Source organism: Astyanax mexicanus, chromosome 16, assembly GCF_023375975.1.
Source record: "Astyanax mexicanus isolate ESR-SI-001 chromosome 16, AstMex3_surface, whole genome shotgun sequence".
Taxonomy (NCBI): domain Eukaryota; kingdom Metazoa; phylum Chordata; class Actinopteri; order Characiformes; family Acestrorhamphidae; genus Astyanax; species Astyanax mexicanus.
Genome location: NC_064423.1, coordinates 28,692,442 through 28,720,027, shown reverse-complemented (window position 1 = coordinate 28,720,027; position 27,586 = coordinate 28,692,442). Strand labels below are relative to the sequence as shown.

At 39.6% G+C, this 27,586-nt stretch overlaps 2 protein-coding genes across 2 annotated transcripts in view; one reads left to right on the top strand and one right to left on the bottom strand.

The window, feature by feature from the left end:
- LOC103041953 (histamine H3 receptor) overlaps positions 1 to 6,116 on the top strand; it is a 44,731-nt gene extending 38,615 nt beyond the window's left edge. The window contains exon 3 of the mRNA XM_007246218.4: positions 65 to 6,116. Coding sequence (XP_007246280.2) covers positions 65 to 955 — 891 coding nt within the window. The 3' untranslated portion in view covers positions 956 to 6,116. The remainder of the gene's footprint in view (positions 1 to 64) is intronic.
- A 10,035-nt stretch (positions 6,117 to 16,151) lies between these two features.
- Positions 16,152 to 27,583, bottom strand: lmnb2 (lamin B2). The gene is made up of 12 exons (XM_007246167.4): positions 27,131 to 27,583; positions 25,056 to 25,192; positions 23,851 to 24,007; positions 23,454 to 23,579; positions 22,981 to 23,151; positions 22,662 to 22,787; positions 22,247 to 22,467; positions 20,758 to 20,986; positions 20,251 to 20,358; positions 20,013 to 20,132; positions 19,672 to 19,770; positions 16,152 to 18,703 (listed from the first exon to the last, which is right to left on the bottom strand). Exons 1-12 carry the CDS (start codon positions 27,341 to 27,343, stop codon positions 18,662 to 18,664), a joined length of 1,749 nt encoding a protein of 582 aa, XP_007246229.3. The 5' UTR covers positions 27,344 to 27,583; the 3' UTR covers positions 16,152 to 18,661.
- Between the last annotated feature and the right edge of the window lie 3 nt (positions 27,584 to 27,586).

Below are 27,586 nucleotides of genomic sequence, written 5' to 3'. Positions count from 1 at the left end.
TTTTTGTACAACTGTACTTGTACCTGCTTGTACCTAATCTTTACCTATGTATCTAATTCTCCAGGTAAGGTACCGGGCACAGCAAGGGATGACCCGTCTGGCCGTGGGGAAGATGTTGGCCGTGTGGCTGCTGGCCTTTCTCCTCTATGGCCCGGCCATCATCTTCTGGGAGCTGGTGGTCGGAGAAAGCATCGTGCCGGCGGACGAGTGCTACGCAGAGTTCTACTGCACATGGTACTTCCTTCTGAGTGCCTCCACCTTCGAGTTCTTCTCGCCCTTCATCTCCGTGGCCTTCTTCAACCTCAGCATCTACCTCAACATCCAGCGCAGGAACCGGAGTCGGGCGGCTCGTCGGTGCATCGAGAGAGAGGATGGCTGGAGGGTGGCGGACGGAGGCGCCTCGTCTTCCTCTGCCGTTTTCTTCGTCAAGACGCACAAGGTTTCCTCCAGCGAGCCAGCCGCCGTTTCTGCGGTCATTGAGGAAGACGAGGAGATCTCGCCTTCCTCCAGTGGGGGAGACCCTAGCAGCAGTCACTCTGTGGCTCTGTCGATGAAGACCATGAACAAGAAGAAAGGAGCTTTGGGCTGCTGGTTAAGGACACGCATGATTCAAGCTCAAAGCCCTTCCAACTCTTGCACCCCCTGTAGGACTGGAGGGCATTCTCGCCTTTCGAGAGACAAGAAGATTGCCAAGTCTCTGGCAGTAATTGTATGTGTGTTTGGTGTCTGCTGGGCACCATACACCTTGTTAATGATCATCCGAGCTGCCTGCAGTGGCACTTGTGTTGAACACCACTGGTACGAGGTAACCTTTTGGCTTCTTTGGCTGAATTCGGCCATCAACCCCTTCCTGTACCCACTGTGCCACAGCAGCTTCCGTAGGGCCTTTGCTAAGATCCTTTGCCCTAAACGACAGTCCGTGGGACCACATGAAGAGAACCCGTCATGCCAATAATGGAGCTTACCTAGTGGAAGATATTTTGCACACAGTGGGAGATAAGCATCAATGTTAAGGGCAACAACAACCTCTAAAAACGATTGGCGCTCTGCGGGGGAATTCTTTCTGAGTAAATCAATACAATTAGTTAAAGGCAGCTTAATTGCGTGAAGCAAAACAAGATTTTCATTTCCCTCTCAAGAGAGACAATGTGGAAACTTGATTTCAACCAGTCAAGCAATTATTTGTCATTTTTTTGTTGTGATTTGACAGAAAGAAACCACCACTGTCCAGTGACCCTTTTCAAGTGTATTCCAGTTGGAATTTTAGTAGCGAAAAAAGGTAATGAATTATTGTATGTGCATGTACAGGCCCATCGATCAACTGTTTGGTTAGGCTGGAAATTGACGACTAGGGATTCTGCTTCGTGGACACTCAGCTGAAGAAAGCGTTACGCTCTGAGAGTAAATGACACGTCTCAGTGAATAGGAGTGCAGGAAAAAAAAACACTGCCGTTTCTTCAGCTCTCCAGCTCCAAGTGCAGCACGGCTCTGGAGAGAGATTGTATCAGCTGCTCTCCAGGGTACCCTGAATGTAGTGTGGTGTTGATCTTCAACGTGAGACAAGCTGGTGTTAGTTTTCTCATCATTAAGAGAATGTGACTCGTGTTTTCACAGGTTTGATCCAACAAATGGAAGGCATGAACAACAGCTGAACAGCTGAACATCAACAGTGTTTTCTAGTTTACGATCTCACTCATGGTTTAGGACGTACTTCCAAATCGATTCACAATTAGAGCGAAGTCGTATGGAGTTACAATCCTAAGATTAGAAATTTGAAATATCTGTCACAGCATCTGAGGAAGTCAGTTTGGCTTTTGATGCTTCACAATCCAAGCCAATTTCTAACAGCATGATTGTAACTCCACATAAATGGATCCACAAATGTTGTGTGATTGTGTTGGTGGCACATGAAATGTTTGTGAAAAAATGTTTGCTCCTATCTGAATTCCTTCCTAATTTGTGCACACTTTAAACACCGACTACCATCACATCTTAAGTCAAGAACACAACAATGTGATATACATTTATTTATGTATTTATTATGAACAAATATTAAACACTGTCCTCTTAAATGAAAAAGGTGATTGCCCCCTTCTTTTAGTAGCTACTTAAAGAGCAATAAGTGCTGCTAAACAATGCCTTGAAGTAATTTGATCCACTCCTTTCTGAAGTGCTTAACAGCTTTAGTTCAGTCACCTCTGAAGGTTGTTGAGCATAAAGTGGATGTTTAAGGCAAGGCAGCATTTTAATAGCGGGTTGAAATCTGGGTTGAGATTTTCTTAGTGCTTCAGCTTAATGGCAGATGACCTGAGATTGTCTTGGAAAAAAAACTCTGATACAGAGCAAAGAATTTAGAATTCTTTAGTCGTAGAAGGGCACCAGAACCATCACATCACCACCACCATGCTTCACAGTTCGTATGAGCGTCATACTGAAATCAGTGTTTTTGCAAGACATAACAGTGTCCATGTCTCCTCTATAGATTAATTCAACCAAAACTCTCCAGAACTTCTACAAGTATCATGTAGGCAGCTGTGCAGAACTCCGGATTGATTTCCAACTAATTCTCACCTTCCTAGTACTGGGGACATTACTGGTGATAGGAGGAGTTCATATAACCAAGGATTGGGTAATTGGCCTTCCAAATTGTGGAGAAAATGGATTAACATTATATTCACTATAACTATATTCAAAAACAAAGTTTCGTAGTTTCCAAACTGAAACACACCAAAAATAGACCTGATTTAATTCATTAGTTAACTTTCAGGCAAGTGGATTGTTTGAGTAAGACACCTACCAAACTTTGTTGGAGACCAGCCGGGTGTTTCTTCTCAAGATTCCTATAGGTGGAGTTTTATAACATAAATTTGGGAGTTTGATCCACACCCTTACTCCTTCCACTCTCCAACCCATATAAACCATCACTTCCTCTCTACCTGCGTGTCGAACAACCTCTCACCCACCTCCTCCCCATCTTCCTTCTTAATTTATTTTCTCCCCTTCTCTTCCCGTATCTCTTTGTGTGTGGGGGGGGCTTTAACTTCACGCTTTTCCAGCGAAGCTGCCCCGAACTCCAGTCCAACCATCTGAGTTCTCCCGCCTTCTCTTTTCCTTCTCTTTCAGTTAAGGGCGTGGGGAAATACTAGCAAATTAGATATTGGGAATATTTATGTTGTTCTATTTGAAGTTTTTCACCTCTAATTATTCATTTGTGATTTACACACATTCATTATGAATCCAGCCAACACAAAGTCCAACAACTGCTAAAACAGCATCATTGTGCACAGTTAAAAGTACCTGCAGCACTGTACAAACTGCCAGTTCTGTTACATAAGCAAACAATTCTGTTATGTCAGGTGCCCACACTGGCTCGCATCACCCTGAGTGATGGAGGGAGATGAAGGGCCAGCCTACCCACATAGAGAGGCCAGGCCAGTTATGCTCTCTTGGATTTTCAGCCACGGATAGAATTCAACCCTGCAATCTCCCAATAATAGAGGCCAACTCTTAGATGACAGTGCCATTTCGGCTCCCCAGTGTTTTTTTTTCTGATGGTTTAGTTATTAAAACTGACCTTAGCTGATGCAACAGGACCTACAGCTCTTTAAACACTGTACTTGAGTCCTTCATCACATCCTGGATGATTATAGGAATTTAGGCTTTGCTCCTGGAGGTGATTTTGGGAGGGCTTCTACTCTTGGGAAGACTGACTCCTGTTCCAAACGTCCTCCATTTGGACAATACCGCTCTGATTGTAGATCATTGGAGCTTTAGAGCTTCAGAAATGGCTTTGTAACCTTCTCCAATCTGTGTTCTCTGTGGCATTCATTATGGGCCTGAATGGACAACCTGTGTGCTGCCAGGTTCACTCTGATTTAAAGGCTCAGAGTTAGAGTTAGATTGGACAGGGCTGCCTCAAATCATGGCTGGGTGATAACTGAAGCCCTCACACTGGTTACTGATCAGTGAGTCTGCTTAGTTGCACGTAAAATCAGATAAAGGAAAATCCTTGGTTTACCTGAGTCAGGCAATTTTTTTAATCAATTTTTTACTTTGGAACCAGTCAATATCACAGAAGCATAAGACCTCCTGCATTATTTTAAACATACACCCACTTTTTCTGTGGTTGACTAAAAAAAAAACAGAAAGAAATTAGATTAAGGGTATACAGAATAAGAGCAAAATAATAGTCTCTTTTAATTAGATTTGGAAAACCAAATTTGTAAGTTTTGATCCAAAATCCCTAAGAAATCAGTGAATCTCTTTTATGTGACCATATAATAATAATCTGAATAATTAGAAAAGTGTAGAAATCTGATAATCTGATTTTGAAGACATTGATGTAAATACTCTCACTAATACCGTTTCATCATTATGTTATCTGGAGGGAAGAAACATTTTTCATTGCAATATTAATACTTTGCACATTAAAGACATCAAAGATAACTGTTATCCTGTTATCAGTTATCCTGCACAATCAATCAACAGTATAAACTGTATGTTGTACTGCACATTTTATAAACATGCTGTTATAAAATAAGAAAGGTTTGGGAGTAGAAACATTCCTGAGGCTCCTCCTAACAATCTAGCATCCTAAAAATATAATATACCTTGCTCACATGTCTACGGCAAGTCTTCACACCCCTCCAGCACCTCGTCTCCTCCTTTTCACTATCACTTTAATCTCTTCTACCTGGCTCCACTGATCAGAGAGGGGGGTCCAGCTTCCTATGACAAGCAAAAACCGAATGAGCTTCAGCCCAAAATGCTGGAGAGTTCTCTTTCCTCGCTCTTCAGCCTCTTAATAAATAATCACAAGTGGCATATTAAAAAAAATCACTATACAATATGATCAATGTGCACAAATTCCACAATTCAGACAGGGGGCAAGACTTTTTCATAGCAGTGTAAATTTAAGTATGATCATTAAGTATGTGCTTTAGTCACATCATTTTACAAGTAACTACAGGTTTGTAGAATTTGGACAGTAAGTCATTTGGACAAGAAGTCAAGGATTATTTTTTATATAAAATTGTGTATGTACAGTTTGAGATATTATTTAAAGGGGAATTTCACAGATTTTATTTATTTCTGCGTACTGCAGACAGAAGGTCATCTCAACCTCCAATATTGCACTTTTATTTACTATTCAAAACCATATCTGCTCATATTTTCTGTAATGTAATGTGTTTATAAAGGTAAACTATGAATAAACCTTAAAACCTGTTGCACGATGATGCTGTACATGAACTTCAACTAAAACCTCTTAAAATGTTAAACATAAAAGAGTGTCTCAGGCATTAAACAGGGTTCTTACAGTTTTGAACCAAGAAATTTCCATGACTTTTCCATGATTTATCCCTTCCTTCAAGGCAAATTCTTTTAATGACAATATTTGTCATATTGTTAAAAAAATCAGTGCAGACATGGACAATAAAACCAGAAATCACCTAAAACTATAAATAAAATGAACTACATTAGGCCTAAAATTAAGTTTAGAAACAAAAAAACATTCCTTTAAGCAATGTTGACACACAACCTTCAATTATAAAATGTGTGTCAAATCGTGTCGGGCTAAATTACTGAACAAACTCTGAGCTGATGTATTTGGTAGCCCAAAATAGCTTTTCTTCCTTCGATAGATAAAAAAAAGATTGTAGATTTTTCTTTTTCAAAACTTAGTCAGACCTGGAAATTGCTATTTTCAAATTCCATGACTTTACCAGGTTTTTCATGACAGTAGGAACCCTGATTAAAGCAGCAAGTCATTAAACATTTTATCTCATATATATATTATTTTAATGCTGTGAGGAAGCTTTCAAAGGCTATACATATCTTGGAAAATCTCTGGTCAAATTTACTACCAACACTGTGGATACTCTTACTCTGTACTGTACTGTATGTTCTGTAGAAGATGAATTTGTTTACATGATAACACTTTAATTATTCAGAAATGTAAAAAGATCAGTGGAATTCTCCTTTAAACTTTGTTAGAAGACTTTGGTTCACGATTGCCTTGTGGTTTATTAATGACTTGTGACCATTTAAATTGCCTTTTACCTATTTGTGACCCATTTTAAATGCCAACCAGTCAATTAAAGGCCTGTTGTAACTCCTCATGAAATGGTTCGCCTTTTAAATATCCTGCTGCTAAGCCATGCATTAAGCTGCAATTTAAGCCCAGCACAAGATTGAGCCTTTACCACTTCTGCCGAGTTTTCTCGGCGGTGTCACGGTTAACCACGCGAGTGGTTTTATTGAAGTAAACATAATTTTCCAGATGGGTTCGAGAGTACTCTCAGCGTAATAGCTCAGTCTCGAGCTGAAGTTAATTAAACATCAATCCATGGCATCCTCAGAAACTTAATACAAGAAACCTAAGGCTTCTTAACCAGGTGATGCTCGAGCGCTAATGTGACGCTAAAGGGAACTGCAAATCATGCTGAATGGCTGAAAAGTCAAACGCCTGTGTGAGACTTAACAAAGCTGTTCAGACCATCGTCGTTCTCTGAGATTTGAAGAGACTGGTGGAATTGTTGGGCTAATAGGCTTCAGCTGAATTCCGTTTTGTGGGAAAATGTTCTTGATGCAGTCTGCTGGAGCAAAAGTCAGAAGCTTTAGGCATATTTCTTCACTCAGACTCACCTCTAGTGGTTATTGGAGAATATTATTATGTAAATCAGCGCTTAAAGCGAGTGCTTTAAGAATGGTTGATGACTGAGGTAATAGGATCTCCTCCCTGAATGAAAGCGAGCTTCAGGCTCTCATATTTGAAGTTGAAAAGGTGTCAGGAAATGATGGAAGGGCTTTTTGAAGGGGACCATACTTTGTGTCCTTAAGTTATAATGATGGAATTTGAGAGACAGGTCCAATTTTGTGCCAGAATTCCGCCAAATGAATTCCACCGCAAACAGCACAGTGTGAAACTCTGTAAAGTGCAGGCCAAGGTGACTGGAACATCATCCCGTCCTCTGATATTTATACATGCTGTCAGGAAATGAAACAAGGACAATTTGAAGGGGACCACATTTCCCTTCTGCCAGGTCCAACACACCTGATTCAACTGTTCAGCTCATTAACAAGCCCTTTCTGTGATACAGTGGGGTTGTTTGGTATTAAATCAGGCAATCTTCTAAAATGTGCTGGGCAATGGGGTGCCAGGGCCAGGATGGAAGAACACTGCCTTAGTTATAGTTATAGGAACAGTTTATCAGACATTGTTTTAGCCTTGGACTACTTAGACTAATTTAGAAAATTAAGCTTAATGCCTGATGTCTGATTTACTGCCCCATAATATTGTAATTCGAGCTATGGGACCAAATTTGGGCCAAAACTCTTAAATTATTCCACCACAAACATCAAAGCACAGTGTGAAACTCTGTGAAGTGCAAGCCAAGGCAACTGGAATATCTTTTCCTTTGAAATTCACACATACTTTTAGGAAATGAAAAAAGGACATTTTGAAGGGGACCAAATTGTGCGTCATGGGTTAAGTTATGGGACAGTTACCTCCAGTCATGCACAACCAGCTTCCTATCTGTTTGAATAGGGAGAGACCAAAACACTGGAGACTAAAGGTCAGATTACTATTAAGGGACAGATTGTAAATTGTAAAAAAAACTGAGAAAACCTGATACTAAAAATAAAATCATGAACAGTTTGTAGCATTTGACTTAATAATGGACAATTTTTTTCTTTTTGCTGGTTATGTCGACTGCCCTGCGCAGATGCAATCTATACCAGGGACTTGCCATTTAAAGTAAAACTGGGTCTATGACTAGGCTTAATCTCTGCATGAGAAACTGTTCAATTGCGTATGTTGGTATTTGAGTGAGGAGACAAAAATTAAGCCGAAAGTCTTAATTCCACCCTCAATCAGTAAAGCATAGTGTAAAACTTTGTGAAATTCAGGCCAAGGTGACTTGAATATCATCTCGTCCTCTGAAATTTACACATGCTGAATCTTAACTAGACTGGAGCTTAATGAAAGGTTATCTGGTCCCCAGAAATCCTTATTTCATCATCATCAGCATCTCTGGATGAAGGTGGAGGGGAGGTCAAAAAAGCTCAAGCTGTTGACCTATTAGAAATAAGGACGGGCGTCAGTAGATTGAGTTATATGTGTGAAGTGGGACTCTGAGGAGCCCTCCCCTTCTCAAAAACAACTTTTCTTTTCCCACAAGGCTCAGAGAGATACGTGACAGAGTTGCATACGAGGTCTCCTTGTGTCTTTTTATTCCGACCCCTGCTTATCCTCCTGGCGAACAGCACATCTGCATCAGCATCAGTAAGCAGGACGAGTAGAATGGCTCTCAAGAGTTCTTCTTGGCCATTGTCATTGGTATTCTCTTATTAAGTTCGGGTTCCCAAGCGAGGAGAACAGGAGAAAACCCATTAAAACGGCTGCAACGGGCTGAAGTTGAGACACAGCAGGGGAAAGGACAGATTCCGCTGAAGGTTCCCTGCCAATTTAGAACGTGGCCTGGCGACCCAAAGCCCAAGGGGGAAGTAGGCAGCCGAGGCAGCCGCAAACTCATTCAGCGCCGTTATCACTCCACGACTTCCCTTCATTATCCCGAGAGCGTAATGAACAGGCAAGCAAGCAAGCACTTCCAAATCCACAATTAGTCTGATTCGTTTGAACACCGAGCTCTCAATCCAAGCCCACAAATGATAGGGTCTTATCAAACTCTGCTTTATAGACCACTGAATGATTGCCTGGAATATATAAGACCACATTCCATTCAGAATTATTCCAGACACATCTCTGGAGACCTGACTTTTTCTGAGTGTGAGTGCTGGAGAGGAAATCCATAAACATATGTTAACAGCATCCACACACATCAATACGAATAAAAATGTAAAATAAATGTGAATAGATAAGTGTGGATCTTATAACTACAGAGATAAAGGTGCTGGTACACTTTACACATGCAAGCTTTTATGAGATTTTATTCTAAAACCATAGGCATTAATATGGAGTCAGTCCCCACTTTGCAGCAACAACAGCAGGAGCTCATTAGTCGCTGAGTTGCTGTGGTTACTGAATGTCTAAATTTTACAATATTTTTCAATACCATTATTTTAACCAGGATGCGGGTTGATCATGAAGTGTCTCAATTGTCTTGAAAGTGGAGTTGACGGCCTGTCAGTGGAGGCTGTCAGATGGATGCGACATTGCACTTCAGTGTCAAGTGGTTTGGACATTCAACATTCATCAACCCACAATGCCATGTGTGTATTAAAAATATGTCATATTAGGCATTACCACCTGCAGTGGATTGTCAACATATGTCTAGAAATGCCTTTTTTTACCATTTTATTTCTATTTTATTTATCCCATTATCTCCCAATTTACACATCCAATTACCCAACCCACTCATAAGGACTCCCAATATCACAGGCGATGCTCCAACACCAGGAGGTTGGTGAGGATTAGCACATGCCTGGTGCCTGGGGTGTGTTTACAAATGACTTTTTTTTTTAGCACACAGAAGAAATTTGATCATGAGCCAATCACTAAAAATGTATGTTTATGTAATCTATACCATAGTTAGTTCCGATCCTGCAATGTGATTGGCTGAGAGGCGTTCTACGAGTGCCGTTATCAGCCGGTAATGCACTGTAACCAAAGCTCTCAATGTATTACTCCACCACATACAGGTAAGCTAACAACAATGTAGCACTTACAAGCCAAACAGTGCAGCAACGGAACTATTTTACATTGCAGAGTCCACCTCATTCATTATTGCTATATAAAATATAATGGAACATTGGGTGAAGTCCTATCGTAACAAGGGAGCCCATCCTGGTCCTGGAGGCTAATATTTAGGCACCCCTAAAGGTCTTCACTATCTGGATGAGGTTTTTGATAAGGATTTAAGCTCAATTCTGCAGGCTACCAAGACTGGAAACACTGAACATCTCAGGATTATTCCATTCAAAATAACTCTATAGTAACATATAAAGATTTGAGCTTTTGTTGGGGAGCTTTTTGGTGGAGGTGTTTGTGTAACTAAAGAAAAAACACGAACAACAATCAACTAAGAGAAGCTTTTATCACTATACAGTAAAACTCATTGGAAATGCCATTAACAGCACTACGCAAGTGACCCTACTGCTTTCCAAGGTCTCAGTGGCTTGAAACAGAAGGCCAGGCTTCACAGCAGGCGTGCTGAGTTGTGAAATAAAGGCGGTATGGATGTGCCATTGCCATTGATTTTTGTCTGTACAGACACACGCAAAAACACACACACACACACACTACCAGATGAAAGCTGGTGGTGGGCGTGCATTGTCAGTTGGTCAGTGGGCGTAAGCGGCGCATTTGCAATGATGTGACAAAAGCGAGACAATAAACGAGCCCCTTGGCGAAGCCGTGTTGGGCGACAGTGTAAGCATGGCTGTTGGAAATGCCGCTGGGAATGTATTTTGGTAAACAAAATTACCCAAAAGGTTACCGCATTTATTCGGAGCCGGGCCAACTGTACCTTTACCTTTTGGGCTTTAATTAACATTTTTTTTAACAAGAGACTCAACAGCTTTGCATATTTAAACATACATAGTGTACATGGTATACATAGTAGTATATTTCTGCAGTTATCTGTTATTCAAATGGTTTATTCATGTAAACAGCGCTCTCTGATTTCTTAGATCATAGTATGGTCTAATCAGTTCTAAGCAGAAAAAAGAGCTGAATTTATGATCAGTATTTGTACTCAGTATTTGCATTTCTCAGTGCATGCTACTTTTAATTAATGAGTAATCTCAGATTTCTCTGTCTTGTGCATGAGCGAAAACAGACCCTGGTACCAGAAATAAGGGGGCAGCGATTAACACCGAACCCCGTGGCATATCTCAACAAAATACTCTTCTAGCTGATGTATGTTCATACTGCAGCTCGATGTTTTAAAGAACACAGCGTGCAGTTTTCACTCAACTAAAATGTACAGTATGTTTACATCACTGTTTACCCAAGTTAATATGTAAACGTGTTCATTATAGAGCCCATTATAGATGCCTCATAGATGCTTAAATAACATTCAATTTATATTCAACTGCAGGTCTATTCAATTGCAATAGAACGCTAAAGTGAACGTGAATTCAAATGACTCTCTTTCGAATGTAACCCTACACCTAACCCTAATCATAAATTCAATCTTAACACTTCAGGGTTATGGTTAGGGTTAGGTTTTAGGGTTGATTCATGGTTAAGGTTAGGCTTAGGGTTGGAGTCAGCGTTAGGTTAGGGTTAGGTGTTGTAGAGAATTATTTACATTTAACTAAGAGTTTGGTTGCATTTCGTAGACATTCAGTAGAATGTTAGTTGAGCACCTATGAGGCATCTCTAATGGACCATCCAAATAAAGTATATTTTACGGATAATTCTACTGGAGCATAAAACCTCAACATGACTGGAAAGACCTTATTGTAATATTGACGTAAATTTATCTGTTGATCCCTTAACTTCAAAATTAATAAAATACAGCATATCCCATTTCCCAATTCACTGTGCAAATGATGGGGGATTAAGGAACGCTGCATCTTTAAACAAAAAAAAATCAATTCACAATGTGGTGTAGTCCGAGACTAAATCTCTCTAAGCTAAATCTCTGTCTGGGAAAATGCTCCTCAGTGTTTAAAGCTGTTCCAAGAGGAAGAATGACAAGCTGTTCGGCTGCTAGAACACATTTGGAGAAATGAATGCCAGAAGCTGATGAAAATGATGGAAAGGATGGAAATGATGGAAAATATGGTGGGTCTTGCAGCAAGTATGATGCAGGGCATGTCAAATCCTTCTGCAAGACAGAGACTGTCAGGGCATGAAGAACAGGAGGGTTTTTTTATATGAAAGAAACAGAAAGGGTCTCAGCTGAGGGAAGTTTATGCAGAGGACACACATACAGCAAGAGAAAGAGAACATGCAATATGTATGACTGAGATCTACCAGGAGAAAGAAAAGGAACGTGTGTGCAAGACAAGAGGGAAAAAAGGTGTGAAAGGAGAGTGATAGACAGGAGGATGGAGTGAAGAGAGGGTGAGAAAGAGAGAGCAAGTGAGCGAGGAAAATAGAGAGAGAGAAAGAGGCCATAATGGGCCTGAGATCTCACAAGTGGACAGCCAGAACTGGGGAGCGAGGTTCAGGCACAATAGCCTTAATAGCCCTGAAAGGAGACATAAAAGGGTGTGATAGTTATACAAAGCAAAGCATAGGCAACTGTATGGAACCCCCCCCACCGACCCCCACAACTCCCATAAAGAGAGATTAGGGGCTGACATGATAAAATTGCCATAAGTAATATGCCAGAGTCGAGAGAAGCGCTGGTGAACTGCTGAGATAAGAGGATGAAATTCAGCTCACCTACAGGCAATCGGTTTCCATCAAACACACACATACATACACACACACACACACACACTGCCACCACCCTCCCCAAAGGCTTCTGTTTGCCAGCCGTGAAGAGTGTAACCAGTGAGCACTGCGCTCTAGTGGAAATACAGACTGCAGGATCTTCACTTAGACTGCTGTGAAGGACTGAGATAAATAATCCTTGTCTGGGAAACCTGCCGCACATCAGCTCAACAGGACTTTCACATTTCAATGTTTGAAAGAAAGTTTCCTTTTGGTACTAAAACAAACACTTTCTTAGGAACAGTGCTTCTTAGAAATAATAAACTAAAAATACTGGGCCAAATCAACCTTATATTGCTATCTAAAAATAACTCGAGTTGTTGGTGGTAGCAAGGATTTTATTTGAGATTTGAGGTGTCAGAAACAATCCATTGAGATTCTGATACATGTTGACTTGAGCTCAATCCCATTTTACCCCTTGCCCCTAACCCTTGTTTTCGAGTGTAACCCTTACCCTTGGAACAGAGTTACAAGGGGAAGGGGTGAAATCCCCTCAAGCACCCGATACATCAACAGGAGCGCTAAAGTTCAAGAACCTAGCTGCTGATTAACTAGTTACATTTAGGACATTGTATGTCTTCAACAAGTGGGGAGATGGTGCAGAAATTAATTATTATTGTCCATTACTTAGTTCCTCTGTGATGGGGAGCTGAAATAAGCTTTAATTAGCCTTTTATTAACTTTTTCCCATTCCGCCTTAAATGCTGCAGCTTCTGCCTTCTGTTGCACCATTTAAGGTGGAACTGGAAAGTTAGCTAGCTAGCTACTGAGACAAACCATCTATTGTATGCTTGCTATGAAGAATTTAACCATAAAACATTGAATCTACATTGAAACTACACATTAATCTCTAGTAAGATAATGCTAAGCATCACTTTGTGTTGCCATCTTATCAGTAATTCTCATACTCCTTCGTTTGAAGTGTGCCTCTGAAAAATCTCTGTTTGAAAGGCTAATAAGCTCTATTCCTCCCCCTAACCTACCCCTCCAGCCTAACAAGAATCGGGACACCCCTAAACCTTAGCATGCACACGCAAAACAGAGGGGTAGGGGTAAGGGGTAGGGCCAAAGGGTGAAATGGGATTGGGTCTTTGATGTATCAAATGGTTTCATCAGATTTTAAAAATTCTTCTGACCCCCCCCCATTTCAGAGACGTTCTATTGGTTTCAGATCCGATGACTGATAAAGCCTTTGAGGAACAATGTCACTATCAATTTTTCATTCATAAAACCAGTTTGTTGTAAAACCACGCTGAAAGTAGCTGTTAAAAGAGAAAATTAGAAACTTAAAACTCTTTTTTTTATGTCATTTTATGTAACTCCCAAGTGTTGGTAAGTCTGTGCCCACTGCAGCCTCAGCTTTCTGTTCTTGGCTGATAGAACTGAATGGAACTTGACATGCCCATCCACCTCAAGGATGGATGCATTGTTCCATGTTAAAGAGGCCAAATATATAATAATATCTATTTACACCTGGTCAATTCATGTGAATAGTATCCGGATTGGATCCTGATATGCTTTTACTGAAGGTTGATCAGACTAAAATCTGGCTGCTGCATGGGATGAAAAATGCAAAATTGCTTGTTTTATATGGCAATGTTTATTGGTGTTTCAGTTGACAATTGTGTCTTGGAAAGACGGATCCATTTACACAGCTGTAACTTCTGATTCAACAATATTTCACACCACCTCCTGAAGGTGCTTTAGGGATCAGATTTACTTCTTTTTCAGAGTGTTTTCACACCTATAGGTGACTTACTCTGGTTTGAATCTGAAGTCTCTGAACTTTGAATATTTTACTCTTGGTTTGGTTTATTTTCACATAAAAAAATACAAGCACACCAATATACAGTTTGTCACAAACCATGTAAGAATGTTCTCTCTGCTTATTGGTCAGACCTGTAAGCAAAGTAAATACATGAAGAAGGTCCTGTGTTTTGGACTAGTGCATAATTCTGTGCACCAACAGAGACATATAAGCATACACTTAATCACAACTGTGGTAATTACGCGAGCACAAACAAATCACTTTGGAGCTGTTTTAGGATCAGACCAAGGTCACCTCATTCTATAGGACTTGGTGCAGTTGTTTTGGTCAGCATTCAAGAGAGACTGCTGCATTCACAGTGGCCAAATGAACCCGAGTCTGATTAAACTGGACTAACAAGTGCCGGTGTGAACATAATATTAAATGCCTTTTGGGTGTGTTTAGGCTGGTATTTTTAAGTGGCTTTGTCCTGATAATCAAGAAGCATTAAGTGATCAGGTGTAAAATAGGTCCTTGTTGCTTCTCTGTTCACCACAACTGAACCAAAGAATTAGCCAAGTCACAGAACTGCCACTTACTAGATGTTTTTCCTTTCTTGCATCATTATGAGAAAAACTCAATAAATCCCAGGAGATCAGCAGTTTTAGAAATATTCAAAGCAGCCAGTCTGGCAGCAACAATCACTGAGCATTCAAAATCACTGAGATTGTATTTTTCTCTATTTGGGTGGTTGATGTGAACATTACCTTAAAGATGCTGGCCCATATCTGCATGATTTTCTGCACTGCACTGTTGTCACATGATTAGCTGATTAAGTAATTGCCTGATGGTGTAGGTGCAAAGATCTATGATGGGTGAATGTACATGTAATGATGCATACTAACATTTAAAACAACTTTCAGCATAGTCTTACAATTGAGCTGATTAGACAGTTCTGCATGCACACATGATTCAAACTCAAGGCTCAATTATACTCTCTGTTATGTACAGAAATGAATACATTTGTCACTGGTCACATACTTCCGTATGTCCTTTGTTTGTGTGGGTGTTAAGGAATATAGACGGTAGGGGCATTTCAGAGTCAAATGTTTCAGATGGCAAAAAACATGGCTGTGGTGTAGGAGATCCTGATAACTTACTTTAAAAATGTAAGTTTCGTGTTTAGCCAAAGCCAGTGTTTCTCCCTCATTTCCCTTATAATCCAGTACTAGAGACAGACACATCAGTGTTCTTAAGGCCACCTGCTGATCATATTTCCACTTACTTGGTTAATCATCTTTCTGATGAAGGGTGGGGCTAGATGCACCATTAACCTTTTGTGTAAATCTTTGTACCTAGCTAAAGGAACATCATGCAGGGCTCCTGCAATCTGCAGTCCCTCAAAATTAAACTTCAATTAGACTTCACTTTAATCACACACGTAAGAAATTGTGTGGAAGTTCCATGTAGAACTACACTGTGGATTTCAGAGTAATTATAACCAAAAATGTTTGCTTCTCCAGCATTAAAAACTAAGTTTTAAACATGATTGCCTTTTTAATCTCATTTTGCTGTGCACAGTTTGTTGCTTTGTGATCTTTCTTAGTTCTTATGTTTTGCTGTGCCAACAGCTACTCATGTATAGGCTGAATGATGTACCCTTGAGAGGGGTTAAAAGTTAGCTAGTGAGTGGCTGCAGCTGTGTGCCAGTCCCATAGTTTCATCTAGCAGTTGAACAAGGAACTGCAGCTGTGATTGAAAAGCCTCTACAAAAAAAGACTTGCAAAGAGCTTATATAATGATTAGGCATAATGTTTTTTTTAGCTGATTGCATATAGTATAGTTACAAAACTCTGCCGCTATATATATTGTACTTTTAGCATGAATTAGCCTTCATATATTTATTGTCAGGTTAGGTTTTGATCAGTAAACAAGACATAGCATAGTAGTATTTTAGACCTTTATTATTTCAGGAAAAAAAAACTTCAGACATTTTAATATGTAAAACATTTATTGTATTATGCATACAAAAAATCTTAAAACCACAAATAAAAGTACAAATCAAAAACGTAATGACAATTTTGGCATGCTCCCTCCCAGTGTTGAAGCCCTTCTAGTCCTCACTCGATGATCAAGATGCTATTCTATTCTGCCAATTGATTTATTTAATTGCCCTTTTCACATTTAAAACTTGGCTCAAAACTGCTCAGCCTATAGCAAATGTTTCAGATGTGTACACCATCCAAACTGCAATTTTTTTACAGTATACTATTACTGTATTACATGTCTTCCTGCAGTGCTTCGCAGAGACTATGAGAAGCTCTCTACATGTCACAGTCATGTCTAATAAAACCTGAAGAAATACAGAACTCACTTCCCGTCAACAGTGTTGAAAATGTCAAAATGAAATATGACATTTATATTATTCACAGATGGCATGTTTGTTCAAACACACACAAAAAAAGTATGAATATGTATCAAAATCTAAAATGTATTTTTTTTTCTTTTTAGCTCAAATGACCTGTAATAAAATGCTTACAAATATACCTGCTTTAATACAGACTGCATTATTATCTGCATTAAATCAATGTAAGTGACACCTATATCTATAATCTATAATGCACTTTAAATAATCTGCGCTTAGGACATGATCAGGGAGACATTAGCAACTTTATCATCCTTAGGAGAACCTTCAACAATAATAAAAATGTAAACAACCCGATTACAATAAACCCATTAAAATAATATGCAAAGCAATCTATTCTCCAGCCTAACAAAATCACTTTCCCAGGCCAATATTAGAATTACAAAAAAGGTTGTATCGGACATCTTCAGCTGCAGCAAATAATTTACAAATGTGTTTTAATAATTCATCTCACTTTCAAATGCATATGAAGCCCATTCTAGCACCACTGGGACTCCCTGTTATGCACCAAAGAAAGTAAATTACCAATTTAAACAAATAAAACAAATTTTACTTTTTAACTTTTTAAAGCAATGTTAATTTAATTTGTTTGTGCTTGCTGATGTTAAGGACATTTAGCTAACCAGAGTTTAACTCAATATTGGAGAATCTTAGAATAGAGTTGACTCCAGCACACAACAAGAGTCCCAAGCGTGTGCTGGAAACAGGTCAGCACCATTCCTGTCCTAAAACTGTAGAAAAATATTCAATGTGTGCATACTTGTCTGATTTGCATTTTTAGATAAAAAATAATACACTGGTTAGCTTTTACAAATCATGATGCAACTGTATCAGAATGAACAGGGTGGAAAATATCATCCAGTAAGAAAGTTCACAAGCATCCAAGCTCAGTCAGGCGCTGGTAACCAGTTCTAGGTTAAGCCGCACTTTGCAGAACGTGTTTGGAATATCACTTCCAAACTATTTGGCAGACACTTTAAAGACTGCCTTTAATTTGTTAATGCACCGCTGAGCATTAGCTTCCAATCAATAAACCCAACCACTTGTTTTCCAGTAGCTTGACAGGGTCACTCCATCTTTGGTCAATGCACAACACATTGATTCTTTTTACACATTCAAATATCACAATCAGCTGTGTGTTCATCAGCACAATTAATCAGGCTGCAGAATGTTCTGATCACTGCATGCTCAGATTAGGTAAACTCAACAAGAATGAGGTATTTAGTGAAACTGTTACATTTTCACTACATTAGACTTAAACAACAAAGGCAGTTTACTTTACATGATTTGAGATGGAGGTGCATCAGAACTGCAGAGAAGGCAGCGGAGATGCACAATCTGAGGTTTACTTCCATGATTTAAAAAATGTCCAGTCCTTAAGATGAGAAAAATGTCCAACTTAAAACATTCATTCATTCATCCCCAGGTTCAGTAAGCGAGTGCACACGGAGTCCATTCAGCAATCATTATTGTTAAGACAGAAGGTAATTGCTGAGCCTTTATGTGATCAATCTGCTGGAACACCAGTCAGTCATTTCTTTTTCCACCCTGTTTATCCAGTTGGCAAAGCAAAAAACAACACATAAGCTAAGCAACAGCGACCAGTTCCAACTACAGTAAACTACAATAAAGAGTAATGTATACGAATTCCATGGAGCAGAGTCCAGACATGTTTCAAATTCCTACTTATCCAATTGCAGGATGCACACATGTGCAGATCCTCTATCGTTGCTGGATTATGCAACTTTACAGTTTCATAAAAATGGGTAATTTCCTGATGTCACTTTAAAGAAGACCTCTACTGCACTCTGCGATGAAGCAATTGACGGCTGGTGAAAACGTCAAGAATAGGAAACATATTGGTGGTCGAGACTGGAAAAAAAAAACTGTTGATACACAGTTCATGATTACCTGACTTTAGAAAACACAACGAGGTCCGATAAAAAATTGTGGGTCAGTGACACTGCGCCTGGGGAAGGTTGGGAGCAATTTTAGGAATTCATGATTGAAGAATACAAAAGTAGTGGCTCTTTGAGAGAATAGTCAGAAGGAAAAAACTGCGCCGGACAAAGCTCCCTCACATCACGGCGCATTCTCTGGATCGGGTTTTTGGATCGCCCTGAAAAGAAAGAAATGACACACTGAAACCTGCCAAACAACAAAGCCAAAAGCCCACTCAATCCTAACAAAGGCAGTAATTAATACCAACACCCCACCATGCTACCGCCATTTTTTGTATACCAATTCCACAAAATTAAAAAATAAATCAATGTCAGCTTTCGGTTTGCAGCATTTCACTAAACAATCATATAATGTATACACAATATTAAAACGCCAGATTCATATTCACATGACTGGAGCTGTTTTCACACTGATCACACACAATTTGCAAAACTCGCAGGATAAATAAGGTTTAATTTTTTTTGCTTGTATTTTTAACATGTGCACCATGCTTCTGGAGAGTCTCAGCGTGGCCAACGGCAGAGCAGTTAAAGCAACCTCAGTGCAACTAGCCATTCAACATACATAGATGCTCTCTGGAGGGCACATCCCACACATGCCCAAGCGGCAAAACTTGGTCTTGACCGCTACGTTCACAGACGTGAGCAGTGAGCACAGAGCATACCACATTCAGTGTGAAAACAGCTTAAAAGCTAAAAATAGCAAAAATGGAGATGTAACTCATTTTTGCATCACTTTCAGCCCAATGTGCTACCTCACAAGAATCACCAACCGAACTTAATAAGGTGTAATTTCCAAATCCCACCAATAAGCCTGAACTATGCTGTGAGGAGTTACAGTTGATCTTTGGGTTAGCTGAACATCTCACAGTCAAATCTACTACATCCGCTAACAGAGGCCCCCTGCACTGGCTAGCATCGCAGCATCGAGTGAGTAATGGGGTAGTGAGAGGGTCGTTGTACCCACTCAGACAGAGTGAGGCCGGTGATGCACTCTGCAACTGAAAATTAAGGTTAAGGATGGCTGCGGCATTACTAAAGTTAGAAATGGTGATTTATCAAAGATGGAGTCAAGGCTTACACAGCAAAAGGACCACATTAAAAGCTTAAAACACTGTCAACTTGCCTGCTGATGGAAGAGATGCTCATCTCCGAAGTCTGCTTCCTCATCATCTCCATTCTCAATCTCTACCAAAATTTTCGAGACTGTTCGCTTTGCCACCTCCTGAACAGACAAATACAATTTTAATAGCAATTTTCTCTTTACATGAGAGAAAAAAGAAACATTACAAATAGAAGAGCTTCACTCTGAATGTTACAAACTACTGAATATCTGAAAAAATAAAATAAAATAAAAAATAAACACTGACGTTTTAAACAGTCCTGACTATTAGCCATGGGCAGCCAAGATTTAAAACTCCTTAAAAATAATGGCAGTACAGTACACCAGTACAGGTGAGCAAATACCTCTCCATTTGAGTTGACCAGGACGGTGACTGTTTCATCTCCACTGCCCCAGCTGCTCTGGCTCTTCCACAATAAATCTGAGGGTGGACTGTGGGCCACACCTGCATCTGCAGCCCATACCTGAGCATAGAAGAAAACCCAAATGTTGTCTAATTCCAGCTAAATAGAGTTAAATAACTTAAAAAACACAGGGCTACAGACAGGGCTAAACTAAACAAAACAAACAAACAAAACTGACCGTGACAGTCTGGCCTGCTTTGAGGACAAACTTTGGACTGAACTTGTAGACGATTTCATCTGCTTCTCCAATTTGCCTTTTTAGTCTCCAGCTGCCCAGAGACTGATCCTAGAAAACATAAGAATAGAACAATAATAAAGACAAAAATCTAACAAATCTGACTCATTAAACTCCCCAAAAGTTTAACTCTTTACAGGTTGTTCTGCACTTGGCTTGGCTGTACTTTTTCCAAGCTGAGGTAGTAGTGTGCACGTTGGTCACAGTGGACCTCTACCTTGCTTTATCTTCAGCCTAGTTATGTCATGTCATGTGCATGGGCTGTCATGTCATCTTGCAGTGGGAATAGTTCCCACTGCAAGCAGATAATGCAATTTGAGTTCGCTGTTCAAAGCACTTTTGCAACTGTTTTGTTGTGTTTATCGTAAAACTCTGATCACAATAGCTATAAAAATCTATAAAAACCAACCATCTGTTTACAAGAACTTCCCTGCCTCTGCAACAACCCACCTTATCAGCATTGTTCTTGAGGGTGACAGATTTGCCTTCCAGGTCAATCTCCTCAACAGTGACGCCACCTGTAGCCTCGGCCTGCTGGCTGATACGGACACTGGGTGCAGTGACTGGTTCCTCCTCCACACGCTTTCTCTTGGTGCTGCGGGTGGTGCGAGAGGAGCTGCTGCTGGCTGTGCTTCGGGAGACGGTCACTCGAGAAGAGGGGCTGGGGGAGAGCTTCAGCCTGCAGTGTACAAAGTATATTGTTTGATATGTAGTAATAATTCTACTCCTGATTAACTTTATTTATACAGCATTTTAAATAAAAAATAAATAAAATAAGCAGCTCGGAGTGCAAAGTCATGACAGGATTAAAAGAATAATCAAGAACCTAATTTAAAGAGCTATAATACTAATCCAAATGAAAACAACAAAAGTACAACAAAGTATTAAAACAGATTTCTCAATCAATGGACAAAAAAATTTGAACAAAAGTAAAGGCAAGTAAATAAGTAAATGTGTAATAATTTAAGTTTGTATGATTTAATTAGGTGGAATCATGCAAATAATTTAGCTACACTGAAAGAAAATCTATATCTGGGATGAATAATGTGAGTCAGATATGGTTACAGACTGGTGAACACCACCATCTACTGGCAAAAGATGTTACAAATGCATCAATGAATAAATTCACAAATAATTCTGCATTCCTCATTTTACCAAATTACGGCTTCTTTCGTTCGCTTTTCAATACAGACTGCCCTTGAAAGAAGCTTGCTGACTGTCATCCCCCTCTGCCTGAACTTAATCACATCCATGATATCTGAAGCTTAAAGAAACTTCATTCCCTATAATCCATCAGAACTCTGCTCAAGCACAAAGGACAGTATTGGAATTGTTCTCTCTGACACCCTGCTATTATTTAGCTCACACAAGAGGAATCGAAGTTCAATGAGCAAGAAATGTGGCTGAATCCTGACATCTCATGCATTTAAGGTAGTTTAGGAGTAAACTAATCAAGAGCCATGATGTTCGATGTTTGAAATGTTACATGACAAACGTGTTTTTGTTTGAGTTTGGTGCGGGGATTCCAGCTCTTGTTCAAACAGCTGGAATGATGTAAACCACGCCCCCATTTTACTCACATATGAAAAAACATTCCTTTCATTCCTTCCAAGTCAGCCCACCTGAAGCAATTCAAAACATGCAGCTCTAAGCAGGTCTACAGTTTGCCATGGGCAACAGCTGCACACCTGGACCTACAAACCAGCAATTTACAAAGGTAAAATACACTTTTAAGCACTAAGAGTAAAAGAATAAAAATTCTTAAATTCCATGTGTAGGAACAGCGTATGCAAACAGAAAACCACTAACAATAAGATTTGTATTTATAAACCACAACATTGTTTACTACTCTGCTCTTATAAATGATAATGCTCTAGGTATTCACAATTTTTCACTGCACTGTTCATGCAGCTTTCAGCATACTCTCTTCTACTCTTACCTGTCCTCTTCTCCCTCCAATAGTTTCCTGTAAGCATTGATCTCCATGTCCAGGGCAAGCTTGACATCCAGCAGCTCCTGGTACTCATTGAGCTGCATCTGCATGCGCTCTCTCATCTCAGACATCTCACGCTCCTTGCCGTCCATCATCCTACGATACTTATCTCGCTCGCTGTTCAGAATGTCTTCCAGCTCCCTCACACGATCCTCTGCTGCTGCTGCCTGCAGGGGATAATGTACAGAAATTAGACATCAGGCTATCCTGAAGGAGAAGCGAGCATGTAGAAAAGAGCATAATAAAACATAATACATTAAATATTTAAAATAATTTATTGTAAAAGATATTACACCCCTGGCACAAAGTGAAACACCTCAATGGTGTAGGTAAGTGATGGGTGTAAGAAGGGTAGTTCTACCTGTTTCTGAAGGGCAGACAGCTGATAGCTCAGACTCTCAATCCTGACATGAGCCTCCTGAAGCTCTTCTCTTGCTGTACTCACTGCTTTATCATTGAGGTCAGATGACACCTTGGCATTGTCCAACTACGCACACAAGGAAAAAAGGAGGACCCCACTTTACACTCGAAAAGATTTATTTCAGCAGTTCTTTGCTGCACCAGCAGAGAAAGATCAGACTTGTTCTTGTCAACACCACAACAAAACAATTAAAGGTGAACATCCATTTCAGTGATGCGTTAGAATAATTATAGAAAAAAAATTATAGAAATTGTTTTACCTTGGCCTGGAAGGTTTGCTCCAACTCCTCCTTGTAAAAGCCGACCTGCTCCTCATGTTGCTTGCGAAGGTCCTGAAGAGCCTGGGATAGTTTGAACTCATAATCCTGCTTAGCTCCAGAGTCCACTTCAACCATCCGCTTCTCATGACGCCGCCGGGTCTCGCGCACCTCCTTTAACAAACATACACAAGAAACGCTCAAATTGTAAGTACCAGATGAACATTTAATTTTGTGTTAAATACTTTCTCAATCTGTTCTGTCAAAATTTTCTACATTAAATTAAAGCTTTTAAAATCAAAACTTTCTAAATGAAAACAGTTCATCAATACTTTTGGGAAAAACAGCAAGTGATCATTAGGCATGCTTATTCTTCCTTCACCTACTGAGAAGTAATGAGTATATTCACAGTTTCGGTCCCATCACTTGTAAAGTATCACACGGTGTAAATAATCAGGAGGAGAATGAACACTCACCTCCTCAAACATGCTCTTCCTGAACTGCAGCTCCTCAGTCAGACTCTGGCAGCGATTTTCCAGATCCACTCGCATCAGGGTTTCAGCTTCCAGCTGCTTCTTAGCCACTGCATGAGCATCTTCAGCCTAAAGCAAACCGATAACTTAGTGACGAACAGACTAAAACATTTGCTCATGATGATAAAACTAAAATAACAAATTATTAGTTGGCGTGTTAGGGGATATTTTAAAGTGATTTATTAAGAAGTATACAAAGTCAAATAGAAATAGCTACTTTTATTATTTTAACTTTAACAGGCTTTAATGTTTATTTTCTTCCAAAAATCATCAATATTATCAATAGTTGGACCTATTACCCTGTAGTATAAGGAGACTTAAGTGATTTAAGAAGACCTACTTTAGCAAGTTGAGTCTTCACGTCAGCCAGTTCTGCAGACAGTGCTGCATTCTCACTGAGAGCGGTGTTGAGAGCTGCCTCGCTCTGGTTATACTGAGACTCCAGCTCCTTGATACGGGCCTGAGCCAAAACCAGGTCTCCATCCTTCTTCTTAAAGCTAGAAAAAAATAAAAAAATAAAATAAAATATATGCATGAGATATATCATTCTGGTTACAATGACCTATATGAATCCTATAACTAAATGACAAAAGAAAGAAGAAGCTGTAAATAAATTAATACAGTTTTAGCCAGAAATATGTATGAACAACTCCATTCTCATTGTTTTTTTTTTTAAGAAATACTCCAGATCCAGACAGAAGTTGAACTATGCAAATACAAGAGATAAAACATGAATGAATGATTAATAAGAAATCTTGTCTGTGAAATCTGCATGTGTCTGTCAGATTTGCCCCCAAGCAAGGGCTCACCAGGGTATCTACCTCAAACTTCAAAATTTATACTTCATGCCATGATTACAGGCATGAGCTGCTCAAACCACAGTTCTGCACAAACCACCACACGCATGTAAAAAAGGAGACCTGGATTAGACTGGCAGAATTAAATCTGCACGTGTGGTATTTCCCTTGTGGTCACATCTTTACCCAACGCTCATGAACATATAGCCTCAGACTTCCTGTTAGCTAGTGTTAACTAGCAACAAGACTAGAGCAAATAAAACAAGTGCCCGACAGGAAACAGACAGTCGAGTGAAAAGAGCAGATTTATAAAATCCCCCGCTGAAAATGAGCAGGGTGGCCCTGCAGAAAGCACATTTCACATGCACTGGTCATCTGTATTACCCCAGCAGATGGAAACAGATGGAACTGGTCTTTAAATTAGATAAGCTTAAGGTAAACACAGACCACCATACGGAGGCTGAAAGATTATAAGGTAAACTTTAAGTCAGTAAGGGAAGGCTCCAAAATGTATGTAGCTGGGTGACAAGTTTAAGAGTACACAATGAATCATTTTAATGTAAATTCTTCGACAGCTGAGAAGTGTGGAAAGTCAGGTTTGATTAAGAACAGATGTGTGCAAGTCAAAATACTTTTATTTAACCATTATATATTCATATCTCTAAAACTCATGTTTTACTAAACATGTTTAAACCCCATAAAGTAATTACATATATTTATTACAGGACAAAGTTCAAGTACAGCCTACCTCTTAGTGATCTCCTCAAGTTCAGAGTTGGACTTGCCCAGATCAATCTGCAGCCTTGCTCTTTCCTTCGCAATCTCGTCCACCACACGTCTGGCGTCGGCCAGCTCAGCTTCATACAGAGACTTAATTCCTGATACCTAGCGTGGGGGGGACCACCAGTCAGTGTCCAAAGCCTGGTTATATGATTCGGCCCATAGGCCAACAAGTGGTGTGCAGCTGCATGCAAATTATACACAAATGTGTTTGTTTACAATGCGGGAATACCAGGAAAGGACAAACCCAACTGAAAACTATATTTATGTGTAAACATTCACCATAACTGCACTTGTTGAATGCAGATAAGGACGGAAAATTGTATGTTTTAGTTTCATTCAGGTCAGTGCTTACGGTATTAATGTCTACCGGTTTAAACTTGTGTTGTATAGTTTTTGATAAAGGCTTAATAAATGTATGGGAGGACAATTAGCAAAGTCATAAATAAACATTGTATCGAACCACAGACCTGCAAACTCTGTCAGCCAATCCCATCCCCATATGCTTGGTTTAACAACAAGCTCCAAATAATCTACAGATGTGTGCTCTGCTTATCTTTTATGCTAGTGACATATAAGAAACTTTAGAGTTATTTTATCATGTTCAACTTCAGATAGTTAACTAGCTAACAACACAGTCTACTAATTTAGCTTGACTGATTAGGAAGAAAACGAGTCTTGTTACTGTGTTAGTAGTAGTATTATTTAAGGAATGCAAAAGAAATTGAAATCAGATTTTAAAAGAGCCCTGGCCACACCCATCTGTTTTTGAGGAGAGACTAGTAATTATAAGAACCAGCTGCATTTTAGTTTTACAGTGGAGCAAAACATAGCTAGCTAAAAACATAAACAACTAACACTAATTAAACCAACATCTTTTATACTATTATCTTGGGTTTAAAATGTTTCCACACTGTCACTGTCCCTTTAACCAGTTAAATCTGGTTAATCTTAAACCAGTAAATAAATATCTTTTTTGAAGCTTGAGTGTCCAGTGTGGATATTGCAAGTTTAAGTTTAGATTGTGACTTTTGATAATAAGCTGATCATTTCAATCGGGTGTTTTAGAGCAAGGAGGCACACAAAACATGCAGGGTAAAAAGAGATGAGAACCACTGCTTCCTAGTGATTAATTAAACAAAACATATTCTAACTGCACAACAAAACCAATACAAAAATATACTGTGTTTTAGTGATTTTACAACAAGAGAGAAAAATACAGTAACAAACAGTAAAATACATATTTTATACATTAATTTCTTGCAGATATACATATTTGTGTTTATGAGTCACTTGTGCGCCTTAATTGTATTGGATGTTGATTGGATGCGATGCGACATTAAATAATAAATTCAGCTAATAAATAAACAATAAATAATGTATTGTACGGAAAGGTGAAGTAACCAAAAATGTGGTTTGTTGTCCAAGAGGATTAAAAAGTTTAGCGTTCATTATCAGCAGCAGTAATAAGTAACAAGTAACAGTAGTTAGTTCACTTACAACAAATTAGAACTATAAAAAAAGATATATAATAAAATATTTTTTATTCATTTATTACTTATTTACAAAATTGACATTTAAATAACTTTGTCAAACATTTATATAAAACGTACTAGTTAGCAAACCTCTATTTTAAATAAATTAACCTATCTAGCTAAGATAACCCATCTAGCCCTAGCTGGCACATTCACTTGTGTATCAACAAAAACAAACAGGGGCACAATAACTGAACCTCAACATTACCGAGCTAACTAACGTTATCAAATTTACTCAAAAGAATAGCCTTATCCTGTAGCAAAGCTTTACCCAACTAAAAAGAGCATCTTAAGCTTGATAAAAAAAAATATCCCTAGTTAAACAAAATAACCTCTGTAATTAGGTTAACAGCTAATCTAAGATACGTCTATTTTGCACTACTAACGTTATGTATTAGCCACAATGCTAACTAGCTAACCCACTCCTGTTAAAATCAACGTAAAAGTGTTAGCTCCTTGTTAGCATTAGCAGCTAGCTAGCTAGCTAAATCCTGACATTCAAAATTACCTCTCTGGTCGTGACTTCCTCCTTTTCCGACACTTTAACCATCAGCCTGTCATTCTCCAGCTCCAGGGCCCGGACGCGGTCAATGTACACGGCCAGTCTGTCGTTCAGATGCCGCAGCTCCTCTTTCTCCTGCAGGCGGGAGATGCGGGTCGGGGAGAGCGGCGTGCTGGAGGCGGCGCGGCCGGACTCGCGGCTCGGGGTAGCAGTGGCCATAATCGGGGTCTTCACGGAGCGGCGAAGCAAAAAAAAACTTCAATCCAGCAGCGGCGGCGGCAGTTCCCTTTCCTCACTTACCCACTCCTTCCAGTCCCGCAGTCACAGACTGACGTAAACCTGCAAAAACACGCCGGATTAAAGCGTACGCGCGGTTTAATCTCGAGCCCGAAAAACAGCCGCGGAAAGTTTTTTTGAATGAAAGTACGGCGGCGCAAAATGTTTGAACAGAAGTGTGAAAAC

Excerpts from the sequence above, each read along its gene's own strand:
- lmnb2 (XM_007246167.4), bottom strand. The coding sequence starts at position 27,343 with ATGGCCACTGCTACCCCGAGCCGCGAGTCCGGCCGCGCCGCCTCCAGC. Across the intron at positions 25,193-27,130 it reads AGGAAGTCACGACCAGAGAG|GTATCAGGAATTAAGTCTCT; the intron begins GTAATTTTGAAT and ends CCCCCACGCTAG. Across the intron at positions 20,133-20,250 it reads AAGCAGGCCAGACTGTCACG|GTATGGGCTGCAGATGCAGG; the intron begins GTCAGTTTTGTT and ends TTCTATGCTCAG.